This window comes from Hippoglossus stenolepis, chromosome 8 (assembly GCF_022539355.2).
Source record: "Hippoglossus stenolepis isolate QCI-W04-F060 chromosome 8, HSTE1.2, whole genome shotgun sequence".
In the NCBI taxonomy this organism is placed as follows: Eukaryota; Metazoa; Chordata; class Actinopteri; order Pleuronectiformes; family Pleuronectidae; genus Hippoglossus; species Hippoglossus stenolepis.
The window spans coordinates 22038944-22060068 of NC_061490.1; the positions used below are offsets into that span (position 1 = coordinate 22038944).

Genomic DNA, 21125 nt, shown 5'->3' on the forward strand with positions numbered 1-21125 from the left:
AGGCTGAAGACCAGATCCACTGCTGAGGTGGTTGACACCTTCAATGTGTCTCAGCGTCAGTACAAAGAATAAGAAAAGATGTGAAGAGACTGGAGATGTTTTGATAAGCCCAGGTCCGGCAGACCCACAAGACAACTGCTCGGGAGGACCGTTTGTTGGCTCGAAATCCAAGGCCAGCCCTTTCCACTGCAGCAGAGCTCCACCAGGCCTGGTCACCTCAAGTCCCGTGTCAACCAGGACAGTTTGTAGAATTCTGTCTCGAAATGGCCTCCATGGTCGAATCAGTGCCCAGAAACCAGCACTAAACAAAAGGCAATTAAAAACGTGTGGCATTTGCCAAGGCCCATAGCCTGCTAAAAGGATGGACGCTGGAAAAGTGGCAGAAGGTGGATTTCTCAGATGAATCTTCGGTTGAATTACATCACAGCCGCCGCAAATATTGCAGGAGACCTACTGGAGCCCGCATGGATCCGAATTTACCCAGAAAACAGTTAAGCTTGGTGGCGGAAAATCATGGTCTGGGGTTACATCCAGTATGGGGTGCGAGAGATTTGCAAGGTGGAAGGCAATATCAATAGCCTAAAATATCAAGAAGTATTAGCTACCTCTTACATTCCCAACCATACAAGGGTCAAATTTTGCAGCAGGATGGTGCTCCACCATACTTCCATCTCTACATCAAAGTTCCTCAAGGCGAAGAAGATCAAGGTGCTCCAGGACTGGCCTGCCCAGTCACCAGACATGAACATCATTGAGCATGTCTGGGGTAGAATGAAAGAGGAAGCATGGAAGGCAAAACCAAGAATCTTGATGAACTCTGGGAGGCATGTAAGACTGCTTTCTTTGCTATTCCTGATGACTTCATCAATAAATTGTATGAATCATTGTCGAACCGCATGGATGCAGTCCTTCAAGCTCATGGAAGTCATACAAGATATTAAATATGGATCTCACAGCACCACTACTTAATTCACTGATGTTATGCAACATATTTTTGTATTTGAAGTAAATTATTTGTTCAATTTTCACATTACTCTCTGTAGGCGACAAAACTTTTGTCTTGCCAAAATCTGACCTTTCTGTGTTCATTAAATGATCAATCTTTCTTCAGTGAAGCAAATTTATTTTGGTATATTAAACATAATTTGGGAGGGTTTTAGCTTTCATATGAGCCATTTCTAAAACCAATGGATAAATTAAAAGTCAGGTTATAAGCTGTTGTTTCTACAAAATGGATAAGTGACAAGACTTTTGTCAGGGACTGTAGAGTAAAATATAGTGTTTTATTTTAGAAGTTTTATTTACAGTATATACACTGATTACAAACTGTATTTCTTGGGGATAAAACAAGAGGATCTTTTTCATAGTAAAATTTGAATCCAGATCACTTATTAACAATAATAATAATAATAATAATAATAATAATAATAATAATTTAAAACCCTTTTTCTTCCATTCAGTTGAAATACTTTTTTCCAAATGAAAACTCAAACATCAGTTTCAGATGTCGTAGTTCCCTGAAGACTGAGATGAACCCAAAGAGCCAGATATAACTTTTTAAACAGTATTATGGAAAATTTGAATTTAATGAATACACTGATGTTTGCAGTCAAAATATTTGATATGTGTTCTGGGGTTTCTTTGAATAAAAGTGAATTGAACAAATAGCTAATGTCAAATAAAATTAAAAACGAAAACAGAAAACAAACAATATTTTAGTTATTAAAGGGAAAAAAGAAACTGAACTCTGGGATTAACAAAAACATGTGGCCCAAATATTCCATTTTAAAATAATTACGTTTATTTATCTTTAAAAAATGACAAATTCTGCGTAGAGGTGAGATGACTTATGTGTTTTCAATTCATCAAATTTTTGTAAACCACAAGTTCACAACCATCTTGAAATGAGGAACAAAACAAAGACAACTCTAAATGTCAGTAAAAGAAATGAAAAGAGGAAGAAAGAAATTCTGAGACAAGCTGAAAAATAACATTGATCACACGTTTTACAGTAAAAAGAAAAAGTTCTGTGATCTTATGATGTTTTTATCCACTTTTCAGTTTTTATTTGTTTCAGAAATCCAGTTGTAGTCCCACATGAGATGGAGGCTCAGACAGTCACGTGGTTGGTTTTTCTGGCCCTAATAAAACGTAAGGATTTTATTTCTCCACTTTGAAAACAATGTTGTTGTTTTTGAATTAAAGATTAACTGACTTCTCCACTTGTGTTTTCACCGACAGATGTTTCTACAAGTAACCCTAAAAATCCCTTTAAACTAGAATCTGGTTGGCTGCTGGCTACTGAGGGATCCTGCTCTGAAATTAAATGCCAAGTCACAGAAGATGTTGATGATCATGATGCAAACTGGTTTTGGATGAAAGATAGACGATGGGTCGAAAGTGATAAAGACTTTACATCCACTGTCATTTACAGCACAAACACCTGGACACGTCCGGTCAGTCCTGACTTTGCAAACAGAGTGAAATACATCGGTTCTTCATCTTCAAGTTGGAGGAATAGTTACTCTGCCTGGCCGAAGCCACTGTGCAGTATTTTGATCTGTGACCTGAGAAGAAGTGACAGCGGAAAGTATTCTTTGAGATTAGTAGGGAGGAAACAATGGTTATCTGAAGAAGTGACCCTCAACGTTACCGGTATGTATCATAAAAATCAGAATACATTTCAGAATATACATAACATTACAATTAGTGAACAAATGTGTCCTTCAATTTATGAATTAATAAGAAAACGTACATGAAAATTGTACATTCGCTTATTATGGAAAATACAGCAGTGATAAAAACTGCAGAATCCATCTTTGAGATCATTTTAGTTGATGTGAATTTTGAGTTTTTAGTTTGGTCCATGTCCCATTCACTAAAATTCAGTACGTGAGATTTATACCGCAGTCAGGCACCAGGTGGCGATCTAGACACTTTGGCTTCACTTTTAGTCGATGGTTTGAACTATTCTAGATCAGTTATGACTCTAGAGCAGTTTGGCTATAGCTTCACTCTACATAGTTTCCCAGTCAAGTCGGCTACACCTTTAAAAATCAATGTTTCTATTATAATAACATCTTCTCAGTGACACTGTACAATAATTTAGCTGTTGTGTAGACGCATCATCACATTTCTCTTGCTTTCATATTCTCAGTAAACCGATGCCCGCTCACTTTTGAGGGACCAGCTGTCGTGGTGGAGTCCGACGAGGTCACACTCACATGCTCCACTTCAAGTTCATGTCCTTCAAACCCTCACATTCAAGATGTGACTCAGATCGACCGGACACAGGCCACAGACTTTCATCAAGTTAAGGAAAGAACCACCTTCAGCTTTAGAGCCAGCAGGGAGGATGATGGGAGGGTGTTTTCATGCCAAACACAGGACAACACGGACAAATATTTGATCCAAAATATTACAGTCACTGTTAAATGTAAGTTGATGAATTCATTTTATTGATGTACTGTTTTTTAGGTAATACACCCTGCTGATATGATTATTATTATTATTACTCTAAGAAGGCTGCTGGTTCGAATCCCAACTTTGCTGTGATCTTTCTGTTAAGTTTGTATGTTCTCCCCGTCTACATGAGTTCTCTCCCAGTACTCCAGCTTCGCCCCACAGTCCAAAGACATGCAGATTGGGATGAAGTTCATTGGAAACTCTAAATTGTGTGAATGGATATTTGTCTCTGGATGTCGGCCCTGTGATACGCTGGAGACCTCTCAGAGCCAGAGTCAGCTGGGGATTGGCTCCATCCTCCCACAATCCTCAAATGTCCACCAGTGTCACCAGGCTGCTCTGGATAAATCCACATCAACTTGTGGCGTGTCTGTGATTTTCAGTCATTTTACCTCTTTCACATTCATGTATTGATTTAATTTGAATTCTGAACTAAAATCTTCTGCATAGTATTATCAATACTACATTCTTAGTGGACCGTCACTCACATAGCAAGTGTCTTGGTCCAGATTTGTCCTGGGCCACGAGAAGACCAGAAGTGCCGGATCATTGCCTGAAGTGGCCCACATCCGTGTGCTATCTGGGTTGTGAATTAACCTGAAAGAATCTTCTGTTTCAGATTCACCTGTTGTTGAGATAAAGGTCATTTCACTTGGGTCCTTTTTCCAGATAAGCCGAGGAAGACGAGCATTTCTGTCAGTGGCTCTTCTGATAACCAAGTGAAAGTTGGTCGTTCTCTCACGTTAACCTGTGACACCGATGCCAATCCTGCCCCGACGACTTACTTCAGCTGACACTTTTTTTTTTAACCAAACACATCAAACCAAAACTTTCCTTTACAAAACTATCCATGCAAAAGTAACATTTTCTCATGTATTTCTTCGGTGGTCCAGTTTCTTTAATTAATTATTACTTCTGACAGTTGAACCAATAGCACCTGAGAAATTAATGACCTAAAGAACTTAAATCTCTGTAATTCTTCCACCAGAGTAAAGTATAATTCTATTAAATTGAAGCCTTGTGACTTTAAGCAGTTGTAAGTTTTCTTATAGTATAATTTGTGGTGTAATTGTGTAATGCAATATATTGTTTTCACAGGTTTGCATGTTATTGTGCTCCCTAGTCCACTGTCTCCAAACTTACCTTGATTTACACCCTGATGAAATAAAAAACATATATTATTCAGGGTCATTCTATATTATAAAGACCATTATATTGGACAGTGGTTAAATCTGACAGTTCTCTGTTTTCTATATTGTTGGTTACTGCAGACAGTCCCAAACATGTGACAGTTCAAGCCAATCCTGGTCTTGATGTGAAGGAAAATGTGTTGTTGACACTGAGCTGTACTGCCGAGTCCAACCCACCAGTGAGCTCTGTCACCTGGAGGAAGACGACTGATGGGAGAGAGGAAATCGTCCAACAGACTCGGACTCAGACCTTCAGGGTGAATTCAGCCAGTCCCTCTGACAGTGGACTGTACAGCTGTGAAGCCACCAATGACATTGGAAGTGGAAAGTCACAGCGAGCTGAGGTTAAAGTCAGATGTGAGTAGAATGATGCACTTGTGATGGTGAATGGATAAACAAGGAGGATATATTCTACATTACTGCGTATAAAGTAAATACTGATCAGACGTGCTGGTTCCAAAAAGAAGAAAACATTACTCCACAATGTCAAAAACACCACAGGGTTCTTTTAACTATGGTGTAAATTAATTCATTTATTAAACTTATCCAACATTTCTTTGAACTGAAAACGTCTATTTCAACATGACTAAAGTGGCCTGTTGTCAAAACTTGATTTATTTATTTAAAAAATCGTTCATAAAAGAATAAATAAAAGAATAAAAACTAGACCTACGTAAAATCAGTGAATGAAGTAAGATGAAAGTTTGTTTTCAGCTCCTGACTCAGTCTGCTGTCTGTCCTCGTTCAGGCTGTTTCAGAGCCTCAGGGCTCTTGTTTCAAAAGCTTTGTCCCCCAACTTTGTCTTAGTACAATAAATCGTATCAGCTGGACTGATGAAGAGGAGTTTAGGAGCTTCAGGAGAGGAGCTCCCTTTACCACTGATTGTTGGATTTTTTGCTCTGCAGAACTTTTACATTTACAATAAACCTATGTAACACAGACTAGAGGGAAGAAAAGCTATAAAATCATAATGTTCCTTCTTTAAAGAAGATTCTGCTTCCTCTCTACAGACCGGCCCACTGAACCTATACTGTCTATGAGGTCTGAGGTCACAGAAGGTCAGACCATCACCGTCAGCTGCACTGTTGAAAGTTTCCCACAGTCAACTCTCACCTTGACGAGGACCAACACAAATAATCAGGCTTTAATAATCACTGAAAATAATCTTTATTCACGACCCAACAACTCTCTCTCCCACAAGATTAATGTGACTTCAGCCGACGCTGGCTTGTACTTCTGCCGTGCCCAGAACAGTGAGGGCTCAAAGGACAGCAAGCAGAAGGAGTTGGTGGTGAAATGTGAGTGTTTCAGCTGCGGCTTTTTTTTCAACCAAACAGATCAAACCAAAACTTTCCCTTAAAAAAATCTATCTATGAAAAAGTAGCTTTTCTCATGTATTTTTCTATTAACTATTACTTCTGACAGTTGAAACTATAGCACCTGAGAAATGAATGACCTAAAGTAAATGTGTCTGTTTGATTAAGTACTGTAGAGCTTAGAAAATATCAATAAACTACCAGACCCTATATAAAGTCATTTAATCTATAAATTATCAATAATAATGATCCAGTAATGTTACGTGGTGCCACTCTGCCACTTAATGGATACTCCTGCTAAACTACTGTGCTGCTTATTTAAATGATGAATTCATGGCTATTACTTGTAATGGAGTATTTTTGTACTGCGATATTTCTACTTTTACTTAAATCTCTGTAATTCTTCCACCAGAGTAAAGTATAATTCTGTTAAATTGAAGCCTTGTGACTTTAAGCAGTTGTAAGTTTTCTTATAGTATAATTTGTGGTGTAATTGTGCAATGCAATGTATCGTTTTCACAGGTTTGCATGTTATTGTGCTCCCTTATATAAATTAGTCCACTACCTACAAATTAACCATGAATTCAACCCTGATGAGATAAAAAACATATATTATTCAGGGTCATTCTATATTATAAAGACCATTATATTGGACAGTGGTTAAATCTGACAGTTCTCTGTTTTCTATATTTATGGTTTCTGCAGACAGTCCCAAACATGTGACAGTTCAAGCCAATTCTGGTTTTGATGTGAAGGAAAATGTGTCGTTGACACTGAGCTGTACTGCCGAGTCCAACCCACCAGTGAGCTCTGTCACCTGGAGGAAGAAAACTGATGTGAGAGAGGAAATCGTCCAACAGACTCAGACTCAGACCTTCAGGGTGAATTCAGCCAGTCCCTCTGACAGTGGACTGTACAGCTGTGAAGCCACCAATGACATTGGAAGTGGAAAGTCACAGCGAGCTGAGGTTAAAGTCAGATGTGAGTAGAATGATGCACTTGTGATGGTGAATGGATAAACAAGGAGGATATATTCTACATTACTGCGTATAAAGTAAATACTGATCAGACGTGCTGGTTCCAAAAAGAAGAAAACATTACTCCACAATGTGATGTCATTCAAAATAACGTTTAGCAAACCTGATACAAAATATTGAAGTTAAAAAAGGAACAGTAACCTAAAATCAATGGCTGTAGTTTGTTTCAAAGAGAAATTGCTGAGAAAAAAATGTAAAGTTTCACCAGGTGAATCTAAAGCCAGTCTGTTTTATCCTCCCATTTAAAGTTTCACATTCTTCTCAGTCTGGCTTTAAAGAGCAGCAATAATGTCACTTCATTTGTTGTGTTATTCATGTTTGATCTTTGATGATGTTCAGAAAATGACGTTGTCTTTTCTCCTGAATTTCCCGGCTAGTTTCTCCAAAACACACAAACATCACAGAGTCGTCAGAGAAGCAGGAGCTTGACGGGAGGAGCTCCGTGATGCTGAGCTGCATCAGTCACAGCTTTCCCCCAGTCCACCACTACTCATGGTACAGGAAGAGTCAGGGCGAGGAAAAGGATGAACTTGTGTCTGAGCATCAAAACCACACAGTGTACTCAAACCAGTCAGGAGTCTACTACTGCGTCGCAGAAAATGAAGTAGACCAAAGTTTGTCTGATCCCGTCCATCTGTTTGAACGTGAGTGAATTTCAAGGCCTTATAACTGTGTGTTTTATTGCTCAGGAGACATGTGGGAGGTTTATATCAGACTAGTTTTCTGGTTGTCCGTCCGTCCTGTGTTTGTGAACGTGACATCTCAAGAAGGTCTTGAGGAATTTCTTTAAACTTAGTGACAATGTTCAGTCAATGGTTACTGTGTCCTCACAAAGCTGTGAACTCACAAAGCATATTTTTGCCTTGTAAACGTATCCACGTAACTCCTTGAGGGAATCGTTTCACGTTTGGCACAAACACACAATTAGACTCAAGGAGTAACTGATTTGATTTGGTAGCCAAAGGTCAAAGGTCAAGGTCACAGTGGCCTCACAAAACACGTTTTTTGGCCTCTTGAAAGTCATATTACAAAACCGACTTTAGAGAAATTCCTCAACTTTCGATGAGAACTCAAAGATGTGAACTGATTAGATATCAGTGGTCAAAGGTCACAGTGGCCTCATCAGAATCTTGGTTGGTGGAGGTAAACAACTGCAGAACAGTATTTCTAGTTCAGTCTGAAATAAATCTCTGCACATCGAATAAAGTTTAAACTAATTCTACATGTTCACAACTCAGTGTCTATATGATGCTCTCTCTCTTTTAACCACAGGAGACTATCTGGAGAACCTGAGGTTCCTCGTTATTGCTCTACTTCTCCTGATGATTATCAGTGTAATTGTCGTAAATTTAAGGTGAATGAATAAGAAGTGCATTTGATCAAATTCAATAAATACATTTCAGAGATGGTCTGGCATGTTTTACCACATCATGTCCCTCTATGTTCTCAGATACTGGAGGAAATCTGTTCAACAAGGAACAACAAACACCAAATCCCCTTCTGGTTTTTCGGTAATGACACATTTGTTTAATCCATTCTACTTCTTTATTGAAAACATCTGGACAGAAGTGACTCATCTTGTGTGTGTGTGTGTGTGTGTGTGTGTGTGTGTGTGTGTGTGTGTGTGTGGTGTGTGTGTGTGTGTGTGTGTGTGTGTGTGTGTGTGTGTGTGTGTGTGTGTGTGTGTGTGTGTGTGTGTGTGGTGTGTGTGTGTGTGTGTGTGTGTGTGTGTGTGTGTGTGTGTGTGTGTGTGTGTGTGTGTGTGTGTGTGTGTGTGTGTGTGTGTGTGTGTGTAACAACAAGTTAAAACAATCATATATGGAGACTTTAGTAAAACTCAAGAAGATTTATATTAAAAAGAGTTTAATTCAAAGTGTCTGGTCATGGTGGCCTGTTGTCAGAACCTTGTCTTAACACAATAGATTAAAAAAAATATTTAACTACCAGTTGTTGAAACTTCAAAATCTATTTCTAATTGGCTATTTGTATATTGGAAATCGTAGGAAACAGTGATTATGGAGAGTTTAGGTATAATATTCAGGATATTTAAGCCTCTGCTTCATCACTTCTGACCTGTTACAGCTGTAAAACTACTAATTCTTCTAAATACTCTAAATTATCTCATAATTTCAATAATATGTTATCAAATATGTTTTAATGGTGATATTACAAAGCCTCCGAAGTCCCAGAATGTGTTATTTGTTTTATTTTGAGCTCACACGATGCAAGGATCTGAAATAAGACAACAACATGTGCACATTAGAATTAAAAATTATAAATAAAATAATGTATCAGGATATCTACAACCCCTCAAATTGACCATGTAGAGCTACTGCCTTCCATCTTCTATCATCAGTATTAGTCTGGCTCTACAGGCAGATGTGTCTTTTACTGTTCAAGCTGTTGCTTTTCCCTCCTTGTACTTCCATATCCTGCCCTCACTGTTTGCCCTGTCAGTAGCTGTCTATCAGTACACTTATATCTCAGTATACTGGGGCCAGTAATTATAAGACAACCTGTACAGCATCCATTTTAGAACATGAGTGAAGCGATTCAGTTGCTGCTTGATAATCATGTGGTTAGAGGAAACAAAAATCGTCAGGAGATGAAACCTCCCCTTCACCCATTTATTCTGTGCAACAAACAAAACAATTAAATCAAGGAAAATGTCTGCAAGTTCTAAAAGAATCAGATGTGAGTTTTGTATGAATTTTATTGAAATTCTCACACAAATAATCTATAAACTACCTCCGCTCTCATCCTAGAATGACCCAGAGATCCTGCAGGACTATGAAAACATTAGTAATGCAACTGCACGTGCACCAACATCTCCAAATCTATTAGACGACCACACCAGTGAAGGTGAAGTGGAGCTGAACTTTCCACAGGTGAGATTCACAGCGACGCCCCGACGTCAGACGACCAACAGAGACTCCAGCAGCTCACACGAAGATGAGAGTTCATACTCTGACGTCAGGATTTGACCCGAGATGTTCTCGTCCTGCTTTTACAGCTACCTCGGGCCTGAGGAAGTTTAAATTCAATATAAGTCATCGCAGAGAGTCTGAAGAGTTCATGTGTTAAGCAAAATGTAATCTACAGTAATGTAGCTGTCAACAAACCTTATGCAGCTACAACAAACCCTGCATGTTGCCATTAGGAGTATTTTAAAACTAGTTAGCAAGAAGGCACAGAAGTTACATTACTGAGCTAAAATATAATATATAAATATTTGCAACTGTTAATTAAAGGTTTTGGGGAAAATAGTGAACATAGCAAAATGTGAGGGATAAACGGTTAAAATCCTTATTTTGCAACTTAAAATGTAAATAATGTGAGTGTAAAATGATTGTATTAATAACTTTTTATATAATCTATATATATAAATGACATGCAGTTAGACAAGAAATGCTGAGAATCACTGCTGAATGTTTTTTTTGTCCTTTCCAGTGTTGTGAACTTAATCCAAACCCACACACATGAAATGTAAATATCCTGTAGCTCAAAATAAAATGAAATATGTTGGAACAAATGATGAACTTTAAAGTTTATTGACATTATTGTTGGATTTGTGAACATGTCACAGCGCGAAAGGGTTTCTGAAGAATGCATGTACACACAAAACGCATTGTGTCATGAAATGGACATTATCTTGTGATGCATTTCTATTAACGGACCATGTAAACCTTAGATTTACTTGAGTTAAGTAATAAGTAAAATACAATCAAGTATATGACTATATCCTGAACTTAAACTCTTGAGCATCCAAAGTAAAACTACAAATTCTGAGACATTAGGATATTATTAGATACGTTATTACATTTTCATACAGGTGCATCAATGAGTAAGTATTTTAGTTGCCATGGAGCCAGGCCCGTAGCCGGAGGGCAGTATCCCCCGATCTAAATATGCACATTTTAAGATGTTTGGAGCAGCTATTGGTTAACAGGAGCTTCAAAACCATGTCAGTGGACAAGAGCATGAATGACTTACCATTGTGTTTGAGTTTGCATCATTTTGTATCTAAACTGTAGAAACGTGTCTCAAACAGTGCATCCACATAAGCAAAATGTGTTATACAGTAAATACCATATTATTATGATACCTCCGCTGGGTGTGTATTTACCTTGAGCCTGTAAGTTCCATTCTAATTGCCAAAGAACATGTGGTTATTACATTGTTTGAACAGGATCAGAACAGTCTTTGTATTCAACAGCACAGTGATATAATACTGATTCTGTCCTGGGTGGGAACAGTGGGAACACTGGTCCTTCTCTCTCATCATCACCACCTTTCTGTCTTTCTCTCTTGGGCTTGACTTCAGCCTCTTGTGCCTTCCCAAAGGAAAGTGTGTCTGAAGAAATCTCTTCATTTGAGTCTCAGTGAAGAAACACAACAACCCAGCTCATATATTTACATTGTAACAGTGCAGGGTAGATTCTGTCCGTCAATTCACTGATTGGCCTCGTGTTATAAGAGTAGAGCGGCTCCTTTAAGAAAGTGCTTCATGTGTTTAAGAGAGTGAGTGGTGAAGCGAGAGAGAGAGAGAGAGAGAGAGAGAGAGAGAGAGAGAGAGAGAGAGAGAGAGAGAGAGAGAGAGAGAGAGAAAGTATAAAGATGGACAGTGTAAGTTACAGTCTGTTGGAAAATAAATACAACATCTTCTCCAGGCAAGAAGAAGTGTCCTCCGTTATTTCTCTACTGCTGCAAAAAGTGAAGGGTGTGAACCCTGAAGCGAGAAGCGGCTTCAGCCCGGGAGGAGAACAGACATCTCCCCTGTACGTCACCGACTCCGGTCTGGAGGTCGAGCAGGAGACGTTAACACTACGTTACCTTGTATATTTACGAGAAGATGATCCACTCCACCACCTACTCACTCACCCACCGCCCACATACACGCATTTTTAAATAATACCGAGGTCCGGACCTGCATGGAGCTGATTACTTTACTTCAGATGAAGGTATTTGTCTGGGTCATGCTCTCCTGAACAACTAGAGACATGTGAAGGGTCATAAGTTGTAGAGAGGAAGTATAATTAAAAAACAAGAAATGCACAGTTCTGGAGTATATTTACATGTTTACTTTCCACCACTAACAGTACTGCTGAAGAATGTAATATTAATATATTATTATTATTTAACTTTTTAGTTCAGGTTTCCTCTAAGTTAATGCTTTATCATTACTACTGCAAAGACACCTGTTTTATCTATTGTTACCAGTGCCAGTTGTAAACGTGCCTGTTCGATTTGCCACGGCAACTAAAGGCCGACTGTGGGACTCAGTCCACAGAACCGTTGATGGGTCCCAGTCGCCTCTGCTGCAGAGCGCTGGTCGCCTGTTTATTCAAAGCTTATCAGCCTATTATTGAACGTATTGCGTTTCCAAATCACGGCAAATTCCACACTGCACTTCCTTGGGCCCTTAACAATGCACATGTCACGTTTGAAGCCGATAAGATGAACGCTTCTCGAGATATGAAAGTCACAGAGCAACAGACTAAATAGATAGAGAGAGATTAGTTGAATTAGTCGATATTTGATAGATAGTATCCATCATATCTGTTCTTTATCAAAGGACCAGTTGTGACTCTTCTAATAATTCACTCTGTGTCTCTCTGCAGAAATGGCTGATGTTTTCAAAGGCCTGAGCTTCCTTGAGACCCTGAAAGAATCCATAGACAGCAATAAGTTATCAGATGTCAGGGACGCGGTGGAAGATCTCTTGATCAGTAGGATCAACTTGGCTGTGGTGGGAAACCGTGGTGATGGAAAAGACTCCTTCATCAACTCCCTCCGTGGCCTCGGACCTGGGGATGAGGGGGCGGCTCCTGCTTCGACCCCCGTGGCCTCAGAGGACGTGGCAGGCTACCCTGACCCTAAACACCCTGACTTTCGCCTGTGGGATCTGCCGCCTGTGCCCGACACCTCCCCATTCGAACCTGAGGGATACATGGATAGAGACAACCGGTGTACTGGGTTCTCTTAGCTTCGGTGGGAGATCCAGAGAAGAGCCTGGCAGAGAAGAGGAAAGCCAGTCTGGAAACACTGAGGTCGCAGGGTGTGACGCAGCCTAAAGTCTACGTGGTCAGACCCTCCACCCTGGAGAAGTCTGACTTCACTGGTCTGTTGGACGACTTGGGCAAAGACCTTCCAGAGATCCGAGCCCAAGCCCTTCTCTTGGCTCTCCCGATGCTCACCTCAGCCCTGGTCACCCAGAAAAAGGAGGCCTTCAAAGCTCTGGTATGGGCCGCTGCATCGCTATCTGGTGGGATGTCTGCCATTCCCGTCCCCCTGGTGGCTTCTATGGTGGACTCGAGTGTAGCGGTGCGGATCCTGACGAAAGCACAGTTATCTCTCTGCCTGGATGACAAATCAGTCGAGCGACTGGCCCAACAGCGAGGCGTGGAACCCCCGAGACTTAAAGGGCTTGTAAAAACCCTTTTGATACGTTTTCACCTTGTTAGATGACGTTTTAAATAGAGACACTGTGAATACTATGTGAGCATAAATTCTCCAAATCAATATGTAGTACTGTAAACTGCTCTGTGTCGATTAACCAGACTTTGCAAAAAACAACGACAAAAAGAGGAAGTGGGAGGAAGTGCATCTGCGTGCAGATACTGTGAGAAGCTGCAAACGCTATCACTGTAATCTGAACACCTACAAGAAGCTGTTTTCTGGCTTGCATGATAGGGGATGCTAATTTATTTTTTTGCATCCCCTTTCAAAGTGTGAACACTTCCTTTTTCTGTAAAGTCTCATTCTCGGAGTGAGGCTGTGTGTGACAGACTGATACAAGTGGGTCCTCTGAGGTAAGAACAAGCTTCTATGGTTATTTATCTCCTCATGATGTTAATCTACTAGAGTAAAATATAGTGTTTCAGAAGTTTTGTTTACAGTATATACACTGATTACAAACTGTATTTTTTGTGGATGAAACAAGATAATCTTTTTCTTAATAAAATTTGAATCCAGATCACTTAAAAAAATAAAATAAATAAATAATATAATAATAATAATAATAATAATAATAATAATAATAATTTAAAACCCTTTTTCTTCCATTCAGTTGAAATACTTTTTTCCAAATGAAAACTCAAACATCAGTTTCAGATGTCGTAGTTCCCTGAAGACTGAGATGAACCCAAAGAGCCAGATATGACTTTTTAAACAGTATATTTCAGACTAAAAGGTTCAAATGTTATGTTTGCAGTCAAAGTATTTTATATGTGTTCTGGGGTTTCTTTCAATAAAAGTGATTTGAACAAGTAGCTAATGTCAAATAAAATTAAAACAGAAAACAGAAAAAAAACAATATTTTAGTTATTAAAAAAGAAACTGAACTCTGGGATTAACAAAAACATGTGGCCCAAATATTCCATTGTAAAATAACTACATTTAATTTCCTTTAATAAATGACAAATTCTGCGTAGAGGTGAGATGACTTATGTGTTTTCAAACTACAAGTTCACAACCATCTTGAAATGAGGAACAAAACAAAGACAACTCTAAATGTCAGTAAAAGAAATGAAGAGAGGAAGAAGGAAATTCTGAGACAAGCTGAAAAATAACTTTGATCACACGTTTTACAGTAAAAAGAAAAAGTTCTGTGATCTTAAGATGTTTTTATCCACTTTTCAGTTTTTATTTGTTTCAGAAATCCAGTTGTAGTCCCACATGAGATGGAGACTCAGACAGTCACGTGGTTGGTTTTTCTGGCCCTGATAAAACGTAAGGATTTTATTTCTCCACTTTGAAAACAATGTTTTATATTTTTTCCAACATTTGCATGAAAGATTAACTCACTTCTCCACTTGTGTTTTCACCGACAGATGTTTCTACAAGTGACCCTGGAAATCCCGTTGAAGGTATTTACAATAAAAATCTGAATATTAAAATACATTTCAGAATATACATAAAATTACAATGAGTAGACAAATGTGTTCTTCATGCCCCGAGCAACCAAGGCTCCTCCGGGAGGAAATATAATTAATAACCAAACGTACATGAAAAATGAACATTTGAACATACACCAGTGATACAAATTACAGAATCCATCTTTGAGATCATTTTAGTTGATGTGAATTTTGACATTTTAGTTTGGTCCATGTCCCATTCACTAAAATTCAGAGGGTGAGATTTATACCGCAGTCAGGCACCAGGGGGCAATCTAGACACTTTGGCTTCACTTTTAGTCGATGGTTGAACTATTCTAGATCAGTTATGACTCTCGAGCAGTTTGGCTATAGCTTCACTCTACATAGTTTCTCAGTCAAGTCGCCTATATCCTAGAGTATTAAAGTCACTGTTAAATGTAAGTTGATGAATTCATTTTATTGATTCTTAGTGGACGTCACTCACATAGCAAGTGTCTTGGTCCAGATCTGTCCTGGGCCACGAGAAGACCAGAAGTGCCGGATCATTGCCTGAAGTGGCCCACATCCGTGTGCTATCTGGGTTGTGAATTAACCTGAAAGAATCTTCTGTTTCAGATTCACCTGTTGTTGAGATAAAGGTCATTTTACTTGGGTCCTTTTTCCAGATAAGCCGAGGAAGACGAGCATTTCTGTCAGTGGCTCTTCTGATAACCAAGTGAAAGTAATAACCAAGTGAAAACTTTAGTTTTTTAACCAAACAGATCAAACCAAAACTTTCCATAAAAAAACTATCGATTAAAATTCATTTTCTCATGTATTTTTGCAGTCGTCCATTTTTTTTTATTTGTTATTACTTCTAGTTGAAACAATATTGGACAGTGATTAAATCTGACAGTTCTCTGTTTTCTATATTGTTGGTTACTGCAGACAGTCCCAAACATGTGACAGTTCAAGCCAATCCTGGTCTTGATGTGAAGGAAAATGTGTCGTTGACACTGAGCTGTACTGCCGAGTCCAACCCACCAGTGAGAGCTGTCACCTGGATGAAGACGACTGATGGGAGAGAGGAAATCGTCCAACAGACTCAGACTCAGACCTTCAGGGTGAATTCAGCCAGTCCCTCTGACAGTGGACTGTACAGCTGTGAAGCCAACAATTACATTGGAAGAGGAAAGTCACAGCCAGCTGAGGTTAAAGTCAGATGTGAGTAGAATGATGCACTTGTGATGGTGAATGGATAAACAAGGAGGATTACATTACATTACATTTCATTTAGCTGACGCTTTTATCCAAAGCGACTTACTATAAGTGCATTCAACCATGAGGGTACAAACCTAGAACAACAAGAATCAAGAAAGTACAATTTCTTCAAAAAAGCAAAACTACAAAGTGCTATAAGTAAGTGCCATTTAGGTGCTACTAAATTGTTAGTTTAAAATTGTATTCAAGGTATAGTCGGAAGAGGTGTGTTTTTAGTTTGCGGCGGAAGATGTGTAAACTTTCTGCTGTCCGGATGTCCATGGGGAGCTCATTCCACCATTTAGGAGCCAGGACAGCAAACAGTCGTGATTTTGATGAGTGTTTAGCTCGCAGTGAGGGAGCAACAAGCCGATTGGCCGAAGCAGAGCGGAGTGAACGGGCTGGGGTGTAACGTTTGACCATGTCCTGGATGTAGACTGGACCCGATCCGTTCGCAGCACGGTACGCAAGTACTAATGTTTTGAAACGGATGCGGGCAGCCACCGCTAACCAGTGAAGGGAGCGGAGGAGCGGAGTCGTGTGAGTGAATTTAGGTTAAAGACCAGTCGAGCTGCTGCATTCTGGATGAGCTGCAGAGGTCGGATGGCACTAGCAGGTAGACCTGCCAGGAGGGAGTTACAATAGTCTAGGCGTGAGATGACCAGGGCCTGGACCAGAACCTGCACCGCCTTCTGAGTGAGAAGGTGGCGTATTCTCCTGATGTTGTACAGCATGAATCTACAGGAACGTGTTGTTACAGTAATGTTGGCAGTAAGGGAGAGTTGGCTGTCGAGTGTCACACCCAGGTTCCTAGCAGTCTGAGTGGGGGTTAACACGGAGTTGTCAAAGTTAATGGTCAGGTCATGGGTGGGAGAGCCTTTCCCTGGAAGGAAAAGTAGTTCAGTCTTGTCAAGGTTAATTTTCAGGTGGTGTGCAGACATCCACTGAGAGATGTCAGTCAGACAGGCAGAGATTCGTGCTGCTACCTGTGTTTCAGATTGGGGAAAAGAGAGGATTAGTTGGGTGTCATCAGCATAGCTATGGTAGGAAAAGCCATGTGAGTGAATGACAGAGCCGAGAGAGCTGGTGTACAGAGAGAAGAGGAGGGGACCCAGGACGGAACCTTGAGGGACTCCAGTAGTGAGAGGACAAGGTTCAGACACAGATCCTCTCCAAGTTACCCGGTAAGTGCAGTCATTGAGGTAGGATGAGAGCAGGGAGAGAGCAGAGCCTGAGACACCCAGGTCCTGAAGGGAGGAAGTAAGGATCTGGTGGTTCACTGTGTCAAATGCAGCAGAGAGGTCTAGAAGGATAAGGACAGAGGAGAGAGAGGCTGCTCTAGCAGTGTGAAGTTGCTCAGAGACAGCAAGGAGGGCAGTCTCAGTTGAGTGGCCTGCCTTGAAACCAGACTGGTGAGGGTCAAGAAGGTTGTTATGGTGGAGATAGGAGGAGAGTTGATTAAAGATAGCGCGCTCGAGAGTTTTGGAAACAAAGGGAAGAAGAGAGACAGGTCTGTTGTTATTTACTTCATACGGGTTGAGGGTGGGTTTCTTCAGGAGAGGATTTACTCTTGCCTCCTTCAGAGAGTTAGGGAAACAGCCAGTTGACAGGGAAGTGTTGATAAGATGGGTGAGAAAAGGAAGAAGGTCAGGAGCGATAGACTGGAGAATGTGAGATGGGATGGGATCAAGGGGGCAGGTGGTCGGGCGGGCGGAGGTTCCCAAGGTAAGAACTTGATTGGGAGACAGGGGGGTGAAAGAAGAAAGCAAAGGGGATGAAGATGAAGTTGATGGACATGTAGTTATAGAAGGAGGATTAGAAAATGAGGAGCGTATGTCATCTATCTTTTTTTTAAATTAGTTGACAAAGTGGCTTGGTAGAAGGGAGGAAGGAGGAGGGGGACTGGGGGGGTCAAGGAGGTTGGAAAAGATGGAGAATAGTTTTTTGGGGTTAGAAAATGAGGATTGAATTGTAGTTTGGTAAAAAATGCTTTTGGCTGTGGAAATAGAGGCAGAGAAAGAGGAGAGAAGAGACTGATAAGTGAGCAGGTCGTCCGGGTATATATTCAACATTACTGCGTATAAAGTAAATACTGATCAGATGTGCTGGTTCCAAAAAGAAGAAAACATTACTCCACAATGTCAAAAACACCACAGGGTTCTTTTAACTATGGTGTAAATTAATTCATTCATTAAACTTATCCAACATTTCTTTGAACTGAAAACGTCTATTTCAACATGACTGAAGTGGCCTGTTGTCATAACTTGATTAATTCAAATAGCACTTCTCAAAACAACGTTACAAAGTGCTTCCCAAATAACAAATAAAGTAGAAACACATCATCATCATCATCAAAATCTGTCATAAAAGAATAAAAACTAGACCCAAGTAAAATCAGTGAATGAAGTAAGATGAAAGTTTGTTTTCAGCTCCTGACTCAGTCTGCTGTCTGTCCTCGTTCAGGCTGTTTCAGATCCTCAGGACTCTTGTTTCAAAAGCTTTGTCCCCCAACTTTATCTTCATGTATTGATTTAATTTGAATTCTGAACTAAAATCTTCTGCATAATATTCACAATATTACATTCTTAGTGGACCGTCACTCACATAGCAAGTGTCTTGGTCCAGATTTGTCCTGGGCCAGGAGAAGACCAGAAGTGCCGGATCATTGCCTGAAGTGGCCCACATCCGTGTGCTATCTGGGTTGTGAATTAACCTGAAAGAATCTTCTGTTTCAGATTCACCTGTTGTTGAGATAAAGGTCATTTCACTTGGGTCCTTTTTCCAGATAAGCCGAGGAAGACGAGCATTTCTGTCAGTGGCTCTTCTGATAACCAAGTGAAAGTTGGTGGTTCTCTCACGTTAACCTGTGACACCGATGCCAATCCTGCCCCGACGACTTACTCCAGCTGCCACTTTTTTTTTAACCAAACACATCAAACCAAAACTTCCTTTAAAAAACTATCGATGCAAAAGTACATTTTTCTCATGTATTTTTTCAGTGGTCCAGTTTCTTAAATTAATTATTACTTCTGACAGTTGAACCAATAGCACCTGAGAAATTAATGACCTAAAGTACTTAAATCTCTGTAATTCTTCCACCAGAGTAAAGTATAATTCTGTGAAATTGAAGCCTTGTGACTTTAAGCAGTTATAAGTTTTCTTATAGTATAATTTGTGGTGTAATTGTGTAATGCAATGTATTGTTTTCACAGGTTTGCATGTTATTGTGCTCCCTAGTCCACTATCTCCAAACTTACCTTGATTTACACCCTGATGAAATAAAAAACATATATTATGCAGGATCACTCTATATTATAAAGACCATTATATTGGACAGTGGTTAAATCTGACAGTTCTCTGTTTTCTATATTGTTGGTTACTGCAGACAGTCCCAAACATGTGACAGTTCAAGCCAATCCTGGTCTTGATGTGAAGGAAAATGTGTCGTTGACACTGAGCTGTACTGCCGAGTCCAACCCACCAGTGAGCTCTGTCACCTGGAGGAAGACGACTGATGGGAGAGAGGAAATCGTCCAACAGACTCAGACCTTCAGGGTGAATTCAGCCAGTCCCTCTGACAGTGGACTGTACAGCTGTGAAGCCACCAATGACATTGGAAGTGGAAAGTCACAGCCAGCTGAGGTTAAAGTCAGATGTGAGTAGAATGATGCACTTGTGATGGTGAATGGATAAACAAGGAGGATATATTCTACATTACTGCGTATAAAGTAAATACTGATCAGACGTGCTGGTTCCAAAAAGAAGAAAACATTACTCCACAATGTGATGTCATTCAAAATAACGTTTAGCAAACCTGATCAAAAATATTGAAGTTAAAAAAGGAACAGTAACCTAAAATCAGTGGCTGTAGTTTGTTTCAAAGAGAAATTGCTGAGAAAAAAATGTAAAGTTTCACCAGGTGAATCTAAAGTCTGTTTATCTTTTATTGTTTTAATGCCCATTAACTGGTGCGAAAAAAAGTTCCACATTCTTCTCAGTCTGGCTTTAAAGAGCAGCAATAATGTCACTTCATTTGTTGTGTTATTCATGTTTGATCTTTGATGATGTTCAGAAAATGACGTTGTCTTTTCTCCTGAATTTCCCGGCTAGTTTCTCCAAAACACACAAACATCACGGAGTCGGCAGAGAAGCAGGAGCTTGACGGGAGGAGCTCCGTGATGCTGAGCTGCATCAGTCACAGCTTTCCCCCAGTCCACCACTACTCATGGTACAGGAAGAGTCAGGGCGAGGAAAAGGATGAACTTGTGTCCGAGCATCAAAACCACACAGTGTACTCAAACCAGTCAGGAGTCTACTACTGCATCGCACAAAATGAAGTAGACCAAAGTTTGTCTGATCCCGTCCGTCTGTTTGAACGTGAGTGAGTTTCAAGGCCTTATAACTGTGTGTTTTATAGCTCAGGAGACATGTGGGAGGTTTATATCAGACTTGTTTTCTGGTTGTCCGTCCATATGTCCTATGTCCTACGTCCTTCGCACAAACACACAATTAAAATCAAGGAGAAACTGATTTGATTTTGTTAGCCAAAGGTCAAAGGTCAAGCTCTATATGATGCTCCCTCTTTTAACCACAGGAAACTATCTGCACATCCTGAAGTTCCTCGTTCCTGCTCTATTTGTCCTGATGATTATCATTTTAATCATCGTAGTTTTAAGGTGAATGAATAAGAAGTGCATTTGATTAAATAAATACATTTCAGAGATGGTCTGGCATGTGTAACCACATCATGTCCCTCTATGTTTTCAGATACAGGAGGAAGAAATCTATTCAACAAGGAACAACAAACATCGAATCCCCTTCTGGTTTTTCGGTAATGACATATGTTTCAGCCATTCTACTTCTTTATTGAAAACCTCCGGACAGAAGTGACATATCCTGTGTGTGTGTGTGTGTGTGTGTGTGTGTGTGTGTGTGTGTGTGTGTGTGTGTGTGTGTGTGTGTGTGTGTGTGTGTGTGTGTGTGTGTGTGTGTGCATAAAAA

At 40.0% G+C, this 21125-nt stretch overlaps 1 protein-coding gene across 8 annotated transcripts in view; it reads left to right on the plus strand.

Moving 5' to 3' along the window:
- The window catches only part of LOC118104051 (B-cell receptor CD22), a 50348-nt gene that overhangs the window by 16157 nt on the left and 13066 nt on the right, over positions 1-21125 (plus strand). For 6 of the 8 annotated variants that reach the window (XM_047340749.1, XM_047340751.1, XM_047340755.1 and 3 more), the window contains 3 exons: positions 4737-5012; positions 5666-5953; positions 6677-6952. In XM_047340749.1, the coding sequence (XP_047196705.1) occupies positions 4737-5012; positions 5666-5953; positions 6677-6952 (840 nt within the window). Of the gene's footprint in view, positions 1-2061; positions 2152-2241; positions 2656-3157; positions 3437-4736; positions 5013-5665; positions 5954-6676; positions 6953-21125 lie in introns of all 8 variants that reach the window. The other 2 variants (XM_047340753.1, XM_047340752.1) reach the window with 2 other exon arrangements.